Raw genomic sequence first — 10,337 nt, forward strand, 5'->3', positions numbered from 1 at the left:
GGATATGGGCTGAGAACTAACATTCACTGTTCTGTGTCTCATGTGTGAGACGCGGTCCGATTCTATACAAATGTCTCATAAAACCCTCTCACTGAATCCTCACGGACATCCACATGGTAGGTATTACTAAAACTATTTTACAGATGATGCATATGAAGGTCAGAAAGGCAAAGCAACTTGGTAAGACGTTAAACTCAGTAACCCGTCGAGACCCAACTGAATGGAGCCATGGGGCCCATGTCTTCTCTACGACTGCCTGTTTCTCCACCCTCAGCAGTGTTCCCAGTGCTACAAGCAGACAAGTCATTCTGGTGCTCTTCTGACACGAACCAAGCTGAAGGATCAATAAGTGGGTAGTCTCATGATCATACTTTGTTAATGATATTTTATGACCAAAGCCTGGCCCTGTCTGTGGCTCTTAAGGAAATAAAAGGAAAAGAAATCTGTGAACAAGTATTACTATCACAGGTATATCACCCTCTGCAACACTAACCAGAATACTAGGAATTTTCTAACATGGGACCAGGGGGGAAAAAAGATTTCAGATTGTAAATGATTTATTAAATTGACTTGGGAGGCTATATTAAAAAATGGTAACCATGGGACTGTATTTATTTTATATCCTTTTCCCTGAACAGGAGGAAGAGGTTTGATAAACATCTTATTGTACTGCCTATCACTTATTGCACCCTTCGGAACCATATGCGTACCTCATGAATCAGCAGAATTTCTGCTCCTGAGAGAATCTATAACTGTTAGCTGAAAAAAAGAAGTGTTCAGGTTTATGTTATTTTCCTTTTAAGAGGTTTATAATTTATATTGTCTGAAACTTCAAAAAAAAAAAAAAAACCATGATTCTTTTTGCCTCAAATGATTCAGGAGACTCAAAAATTTATTGTAGTTAATTTCAAACTGAAGTCAGTATTAAAATCCCTAAACTGTTTTTTATACCCCTTTACTGATATCTTAGTTACATTTCCATGGCGGTATTTACAAATGCTAACCATGAATTTCCTTGTGTATCATTTTCATGCTATAAAAATAAAATGAGAGGGACTAAGTGGTTAAGTGTTGATTATTATCAAAGTCCTGAGCTTAATTTTCAATAGTGAGTTTGGTAGGGCTTACTATGTTATTACAAATGATTCAATAAACTCTCTAAGTGAATAAATGCAGGTTATAGATGGACCAATGATGAGCTATATATGAATTACGGGTTAAGATTAATCAAATGTCAGAGTCCAAATTTTTTAAAAGGCCAGAAAAAAAATTAAGCAATTCATTAAGCAGAAGGTAGAAAAGGAGACAAAAAAACAGGTAAACCACAAAATAGAATTAGAAAGCTCAAAAAGCACAGAGTACATGGACTAAAATGTTTTAAATGGAGAAGATAGTAGTTCTGGTTCAAAAACACACCAACCGATAATGCACAGAAGTCCTGGCTAGTAACCGTTACCTAATTCACTAATATAAAACTCACCATCACTTATTATCCAGAGAATCGCTGACACGCCAGTTACTTACATTAGTGTGGCTCCTTTAGTGTCGTCCTATATAACATCTTAAGTTCTCTCCCAAAATTTTAAAGATTTTATTTATTTATTTATTTATTTATTTATTTATTTATTTATTTATTTATTTATTTATTTCAGAGAGAGAGAGAGAGAGAGAGAGGGAGAGAGAGAATGCATGCACAAGCATAAGTGGGGGTGGAGCAGGGTGCCCAATGTGGGGCTCGATCCCAGTACCCTGGGATCACGACCTCAGCCGAATGCAGACACTTAACCAACTGAGCCACCCGGGAACCCCCTTCATGTTTTCTTAGCACAATTTCAAATTCTGTACTCCTTGTACTTTTAAGTGGCCTTTCAACTAAAAATTTCAGAGCCACTCAAAGATTACTCTTAGAGCACACTTAGTACTGCTTTCATGAGGACATCTAGGATGCTTAATAAATCATATTGAGTGACAACAGCAAAGAAGGAAATTCCAGGCCTGCTTGATATTCATGACCTGTCTATAAGAAAAGATGAATTCTTTGCAATCCAGCTACTAAGCAGGCTTCTGCCCAAGAAACCCTCCTTTGAGAATTCTGATACTGAAATGCATTGGTTATGTTTTTAAAGCAAACAAATATATGTTTAGAGAAGTTGTGAGAAATATACATTTCTAAGGTCAAAGACACTGACATTAGGGAATGAGGGGTTTACAGAGACAGACCTCACACAGGGGCTATAAGGAGGAAGATTTCCTCAAAGGTACCACAGGCTACAGATACACAATCTCAATGGTGAGGAAGAGACGAATTTTAAGTAGTTGCTACAGGAAGTTGGGATAACTGAGATACATCTGTAGATTTCTAAGTCCTGCTGTTAATAATATAAAAGTGGGCCCGGAAAGGAGGAGAAACAATGAACTTCCATTAACAAGCCCCTACAAACAGCATTTCACTCAGTTCCAGAACGTTTACCCAAGGCACATTTTGTGTGAAGCACTGGTGATACCAGTTCTTGTCAGTTTTGTCATTATTAAGTCCCCAAGCAGAGAAGTTTGTCATTATTAAGTTCTCAGCAGAGAAGTGCTAACCTGACAAGCTTCCCAAGCCACTCAACTCAGAAAACTCTGGTACCTACCTATCTGAACCTCCATACCTACACAGCTACCAACAAGCACAGGTACAGTGCTGCATTCTCAGCATGTTAATGACAGCACCAGCCCTCTGTGGGAGGGCCCACTGCACCCAAGACACAGAGTGTCTGAGGATACACTAACCCATAGTAAGTCTCCACGACGTAGGGCCAGTTTTTACCCGGTTTTTCAAATGAGGCAACACTGATACGCAGATTGTAAAACTACTATTCCAAATCTAAAGCGAGTCAATGAAAGAAATGGGTAGCATCCCAAGATGCTATTGAAGTGGAACAGGAGATTACAAGAAATGAATTACAAGAAACTGGAAACGTGGGGCATTGCTGGTGGAAGGTAGAAAGGTGCAAATATAAAGGTACAAGGAAATGAATTGGAACTTTTCCATTTTTACAAGAAAATATACTGTGTACCTGCATGAGAGACCACAAATTACTATGTATCTCTTAGAACCTTAGTGAACCTAAAGGATCAACACGTAAAATCATGCAGGGAGAAGGAACTCTGTAATGTTTGACTACTGAGCCTGATTTGCTATTATTTTTTAATCAAAAATGCTGCCATGGCCAAACAATAAACATTTCTACTCATCATTTAAAAAATGGAGATAAATCTGCAAAACACTAGTAAATATTACTCACTCACTGTTCCTGGTATCATCCAACTCACATTTACAACACAGAGGAGAGGCAGAGAGTGACCCCGATTTTCCTTTATGTTGCAAAGATTTTCTAATTTATTTAATGTCCCGTTCCCACATGATACATCTATGGGAAGTCTTCTCTCTGGGATCACATTCTGTTCTCCCCTACTTAAACTTTAGAAAGGAAATAGATGCCCCATCAGACAACCCTGACTGTGCCATGGCTCTGACTGGTGACGCCAGTGTAAGTTTGCTGGCTTAAAGGTTAGACTGATTTGAAAATAATATTAGAATATCTTGATTGCATTTCTAGAATTTATACGTTGGCACAGCGTTTTATACAATTCAGTTAGGAAAATTAAGATTAAGAACGCATTAAAATACTTACAGACGTATGAGTAAAAACAAACAAAGAAGTCACAAACCTTCTTGTGAAGACACAATGGGTGGCATGTAATCAGGAATGTATTCTTTTCTTTCCTCTGCATCTTTACTTCCAGGTTGAGGAAATTGAAGGACATTGTTCTTACTAACAGGAAATGAAGGAATTTGATGTGGGAAAGTCACAGGTTCAATATTGTGAATATAGTCTTCTAATTCATGAAGACTAACCCCCATAAGCTGGAAAGCTTCACCAACATCATCCAAAATTGGGTCTGTTCGGCCATCTGAAACAAAGTCAAAAGCCAAGCAAATTATTTTAAGGAAGTCCCATAAATACTTTTTTAAAATATGAAGAAACATTAGGTTCACATGTAGTTCAGAATCTAATATAATAATTATACATACTTCAGACCAAGTTATTTGGAAGAATTTAATGGATTTTATTTTATTTATTTATTTATTTTTAAATCCAAGCATTTTTTTTTAATTTTTATTTATTTATGATAGTCACAGAGAGAGAGAGAGAGAGAGAGAGGCAGAGACACAGACAGAGGGAGAAGCAGGCTCCATGCACCGAGAGCCCGATGTGGGATTCGATCCTGGGTCTCCAGGATCGCGCCCTGGGCCAAAGGCAGGCGCCAAACCACTGCACCACCCAGGGATCCCGAATTTAATGGATTTTAAATAAAACATCATACTATTTAAATATTAGAAAGCGGATTCCTGAAGTCGATTTGAAACATGATCTGAGAACCAGACAATTCACACTAACAATCAGCTAGTGCTGAGTACATATCAGAAGTAGTTTATGGACGGACAGTGACCAACAAAAGGTAAGTGCCCAGTTAATATAACTATTACTGTTCTTTATCAAATAACCAGAAGGCTGTGCTAAGTAAATGTCCATTACATTTTTACCATTGTTCAATGGTGTAGCTCTGAAACCTAAAACAGTGGCTGGCATGTAGTTGGCACTCAACAAATACTGGTTGAACGACCTCCCGTACTTCTTTCCCTGCCATCCCAGATTTCACTTTGTCTGGTTTCAGTTATGAGCAGTCAACGTGGTGAAGAAGCAGACAACTGTCCTTCTGACTTATCATCAGAGGGTCAACAGTAGCCTAACCCTAAGTCACAATGCCTACGTCATTCATCTCCTCATGCAGGAATTTTGTCATCTCACATCATCACAAGGATGAGAGCAGCATATTAAGATACTTTGAGAGAGAGAAAAAGTGATCATTCACATAACTTTTATTACATTGTGCTGTTATAACTGTTCTGTTTATTATTAGTTATTGCTGTTACTGTCTTAATGTGCCTAATTTACTAATTAAACTTCATCATAGCTTTCTATGTATACAGTTCAGTACTATTCGTGGTTTAAGGCATCCACTGGGGGGGGAGGGTTTTCAAATATACCCTCATGAATGAGGGGAGACTACTGTATGCCACTGAATCAATTTTTAATTTAAATTCAATTAATTAACATATATTATTGGTTTCAGAGATAGAGCTCAGTGATTCACCAGTTTTATATAATACCCAGTGCTCATTACATCATGTGCCCTCCTTAACACTCATCATCAGTTACCCCATCCCCACTCCCCTCCCTTCCGTGACCCTGTTTGTTACCTATGATTAAGTGAATCACTTTTTAAATCCAAGAAAGTCTACAGAAAACACTTAAATCAGAAAGATAATTTACACACAAATTTTAAATGTCATTAGAAGATACCATATAAAATGGATAGATATGAAAGGATACAAAGTTAAGGTGAGGTTCTCTTTACAAAGGTGGTGGGGTTTTTTAAATTTTTTTTTACACTGAAATCTCCTATGATCACTTCAAACTCAGTATGTCTGAAATTAAATCATGCTGTAAAATGAAAATAACCTAAAGTTTATAAAAATTAGACATGCTTGCTCACGCCCACATAAAAAAGTTCTGGAAGGATATACGTCCAACTGTTAACAGTTTAAGGGGCTGAAAGCTGCATGCAGAGAAAGGGAAGCAGGAGACTTTTACTTGTAACTTCAAACACTTTTGTAGTCTCTGAATTTTGCTACAAGTAGGAGTTACTTCTATGATGTATAAAATAGCAGAGATAAATAAAATGGATTATTCATTCTTCCTCTTAATGACATGCATATACATTTCAACTCTTTAATTCCCAAGAAAAGCATTACTATTCTCTCAGTCCAGAATAAATGATTGTCTTGAATTCCTCCAAATGCTTTGCAATTTCAATGCAACACCCTCTGGTTCTCTCCTCTTCCCGCCCATTTCCCGCAACAGATTTCAGAACTTTTTCTTTCCTTCTTTTCCAACTGTCACTCTCCCAATTCATTTTCTGGGTATATCCTCACGTGAGTCTCTCTTGTATTCCGTGAGAGCGTGATTTCTTAAGATATCACTTTCACCCCACTGTCTCCCTCCTTAGAAGCATGCAGTGTTTCTGACCATGCTGTCTTTCCTATAAGGCCTTCCCAAACCTGACTTCACTCCACATTACATTTTCCTATTAACACCTTCCTAATGTACTGGCCACAAGTTGTCAAGCTGGCCACCTCACTGGTACTTCTGGCACACTCAATCCTACTTGGATATCTTAGGTGATAGTTTTCCTTAGCCTGGCGTCCACTCCACCTCTATGCAGGCACGCTTCACAGCTCAAGGCAAATCTGGTCTTTGCTGTGAAGTCATTCTGCCCCGGCACATACACCACACCCATCTCTCCTTTACCTTCCTCCTTTTGCATTTACTGCCTGTATTATGCAATTATTAAGCTACAGGTACCAGTCTTTGAGAGTCATTCTGAAATATTGAGCGCCTACTTTCAGTGCACACTCATGTATTTAATACGTAATACAACACACAGAGAAACATCTGCCCTAAAGGCTTTCACAAATCATTACCTTAGGGAAATTTAAAAATGCATTATCTGTCGAATTAATAGCAACTTCTGATACTTGCTTTACCTTGAGAGCAATTTCCTTAAAAGGGGCATACACCACCAGCTTCTTTTGTTGACAGTTTGCACAAGTTGTGGACAGGGACTGTGTCTTAGGATGTTAGTGTCTCCAACACAGTGCTCGGTTCTTTTTTTTTAAGATAGATTTGTTTATTTATTTATTTATTTATGAGAGCACGAGCAAAAGGACAGGGCAGAGGGAGAATCTCAAGCAGAGTTTGCGCTGAGTGTGGCACCCAACACTGGGCTTGATCTCATGACTCTGAGATCATGACCTGAGCCAAAATCAAGAGTTGGGAGTTCAACCAACAGAGTCCCCCAGAAGTCCCAGTGTTCAGTTCTCAGTGCTGCTCAGTGAATGTTGTCAGAACGACAAAGGAGATTTAAAGGAGGAGATTACAAGACTGCACAGTGGTAACCCGAGGTCAAAATTTGAGTTTAAAACTAGGATAGTATAGAAAAAAGAACCTAAAAAAGTCTAATAAGCTAATAAATATACCAGGAATCAGCATTTTTATTAAAGTCACAAAACCATGATGGAGAATAATGAACTCGATAATCACATTCTCACTAAAAGCAAGAAGACTGACTACAGAAATTGGGTAATTTGAAAAGGGATTTAACGTTAACACATAACAATGATTACTTGATGACTTTGAAATAACAGGGTTACTTGCAGTGCCAGCACATTATTCTGGTTCTGTGTCTAAGGCAGAAAAGGTAACTATGAATTCAGGGGATATTTTCATTACCTAAAAATACAGAACATCTGTCCTTATTTAGGGAACTTGGTAGCAAAAATACAATCTAGACTATGCATAACGTAACAGTATACCCAAGGACCACAAAGAGGGGGAGGGAAAGAAAAGAAGCAAAAACCAAGACAGCAGGGTGCTGGCGGTGTATTCAAGGTAACAATGAATGAGAGTTACTTTGTCGTACCACGTTTAGGTTAGAAGTTATCAGTGAAATCAAGCAATCCCAAAATTCACATCTTGGAACTCAAAAACTCAGGTGACTAAACAGCTATTACAGTAGTAGGTTATCAGTTCATTCATTTATTCAGCAACCACCTCCTGGGTGCCCAGTATATTATGGCACCATACTAGGTTACAGAATACAAATATAATAAATTTGTTGCCTGGGGAAAAGAAAGGATGAATGATAGACAAGAATGATTACAAAACAAGGTGTTAACGTACAGGAATATGGACAGAATTATGAGAGCAGATGACAGGAGTTGCCCAAATCAAGTGCTTTAAGTGAATCTCAACATAGAAGTAGGACTACTGGTGGATCAGGGGGTGAAGAAAGATACTCTACGAAATGGCACCCATATAGGAACAGATAGTTTAAAAGGTTTTGGAGAAGGCAGGTAGCTCAGCATGGTAGCAATAAGAACAGCAGGAGGGAAGGGAAAGCTCACAAAGAAAACCATGTGTGTTGTGGAAGAGTTCATATTTTCAGCCTGTAAGCCATGGAGTACAAATTAACATATTTTTAAGAATGACACGATCAGGGCAGCCCCAGTGGCTCAGCGGTTTATCGCTGCCTTCAAGCCCAGGGCATGATCCTGGAGTCCCATGTCAGGCTCCCTGCATGGAGCCTGCTTCTCCCTCTGCCTGTGTCTCTGTCTCTGTCTCTCTCTCTCTGTGTCTCTCATGAATAATAAGTCCTTAAAAGAAAAGAAAAGAATAACGTGATCAGATGTGCCTTACCGACAGATTATTTTGGCAGCACTGTAGAAGCTGGTACAGAATTGGGGGCCTAAGAAGTAAACGGCATCTGTGGGTCTCAATTTTCAGGTCTAGGAATGAGTTTAAAGAAGCAATAATAGGAGCACCTGAGTGGCTCAGTGGTTGAGCATCTGCCTTTGGCTCAGCTCGTCATCCTGAGGTCCTGGGATGGAGTCTCACGTCGGGCTCCCTGCATGGGGCCTGCTTCTCCCTCTGCCTGTGTCTCTGCCTCTCTCACTCTGTGTCTCTCATGAATAAATAAATAAAATCTTAGATTTTAGAGAAGAGTTACTCTAAAGAGTAAAGAGTGAAGAGAAAGAGTTACTCTTTCTGAAAGAAAGAAAGAAAGAAAAAAAGAAAAAGAAAGAAAGAGAAAGGCAATAATTTGTTCACCCAGTTCTCCAGCTTAGGCAACTTAGGAGTATGGACCTCAAATTTCAATGAATGGTAGTTCCCCCTATACACACACCCACTTACTTCACATCCCTGGGGTGATGTGTGGTTCCTATCAAATATACTCTGAATTATGGAATGCCATCAGCTGTCGATACTACCGGACGCTCACTTAAAAACCATCAACACGGGGACCCCCGGGAGAGGGGGGGGGGGTGGTGGCTCAGCAGTTGAGCATCTGCCTTCAAGCCCAGGGCATGACCCCGGGGTCCTGGGATCCAGTCGTGCACCAGGCTCCCTGCATGGAGCCTGCTTCTCCCTCTGCCTGTGTCCCTGCCTCTCTCTCTCTGTGTCTCTCATGAATAAATAAAAAATCTTAAAAAAAAAAAAAAAAGCCCATAAATACTTGCAGCGCAAGCCACCTGCTTTGATAACCGCGGAGGTAGAAACCCAAAAAGAGGCAAAACCCCACGGGTATGCGGAAGCCCGTGTAAGCGAGCTGGACAGAGTCGGCCTCCGGGGAGCGAGCGAGCCGCGATGCTCTTGCACGCTCCGCACGGCGCGGACCGGTCACAGGAGAGAAGAGGCCGCGTCCGCAGCGCGGCAGAGCTGTCAGCGGGTTCTGCGGGGTCTGGGAGCTGAGGGGTGGCCAGGGGGGCCCTGCAAGAAGCGGCCGGTAGACGGAGCGCCTGTGACAACTAGTTGTAGTAGTTTGCAGGCACGGGAGCGGGAGGACCCAAGTCGGAGCTGGCGGTGGCCGTGCACGCGCGGGCGGGCAGCGAGGCAGGTTTCCCACCGGGAGGCGAGGCGGGCGAGGCGGGCGGGCCGTGCAGCTGCGAGCGGGGCCGGGGGGTCCCGGCGGCGGCGGCAAGTGAGCGGGCGACGCGGAGACGGGGGGGCTCCCCGGAGCTGCCAGGGGCGGCGGAAAACGGGGGGCGTCCGAGAAAATGTCCGATCTCGGGGTCGAGGAGGAGGAGGAGGAGGAAGAAGAGGAGGAGAAGGGGGAGGAGGAGGGGGAGGGAAGGGGGAGGGGCGGGGGCGGGGGCGGGGGGGACCCGCAGCCTGGAGCCGCCGAGCAGAGGCGCGAGGACCGGAGGTGTCACTCGCCGCTGTCCGGGGGCAGCCCTCCCGCTCCCGGCCCGGTACTCACACAGCTCAGAGTACCGGTGGCAGCCCCGTCCCAACTGCTGCAGGTAGCGCTGCAGCACGTCCGTGAGGAGGTGGCAGGCGCTCAGCTGCACCGAGTCCCAGCCCAGCGCCTGGCAGATCTGCGCCACCGAGACCCTCAACAACGACCTGGAGTAACTCTCGCACATCCCGCTCCGTGGACTCCACCGCAGCCCTCGCTGCCACTGTCTCCAGCCGCACCGCCTAACCTTAGCACAGCCCTCGATTCATCCTCTAGGGCCCCCGCGGCGGGGAAATCGTGCCCCCCGAGCCCCGGCGACCGCCTCAAAGCGCCAGCAGCACGGAGCGCGCCAGCCTGAGAGCCGCCATTTTGGGCTCGCTCCGCCCCCCGCTGGACGGCCGCCGGGGCCAGGCAGCACTAGCCGAGGGCGG

General features: G+C 42.8%; 1 protein-coding gene across 2 annotated transcripts in view; it reads right to left on the minus strand.

Annotated features, from left to right (window-relative positions):
* Positions 1–10,303, minus strand: part of TAF3 (TATA-box binding protein associated factor 3) — a 180,437-nt gene extending 170,134 nt beyond the window's left edge. The window contains exons 1-2 of one of the 2 annotated variants that reach the window (XM_025445067.3): positions 9,928–10,303; positions 3,715–3,957 (exon numbers count right to left, since the gene is read on the minus strand). In XM_025445067.3, coding sequence (XP_025300852.1) covers positions 3,715–3,957; positions 9,928–10,093 — 409 coding nt within the window. In that variant the 5' untranslated portion in view covers positions 10,094–10,303. Of the gene's footprint in view, positions 1–3,714; positions 3,958–4,591; positions 4,869–9,927 lie in introns of those variants that run through there. The other variant, XM_025445068.3, reaches the window with a different exon arrangement.
* Between the last annotated feature and the right edge of the window lie 34 nt (positions 10,304–10,337).

This window comes from Canis lupus, chromosome 2 (genome assembly GCF_003254725.2).
Source record: "Canis lupus dingo isolate Sandy chromosome 2, ASM325472v2, whole genome shotgun sequence".
NCBI classification, from domain to species: domain Eukaryota; kingdom Metazoa; phylum Chordata; class Mammalia; order Carnivora; family Canidae; genus Canis; species Canis lupus.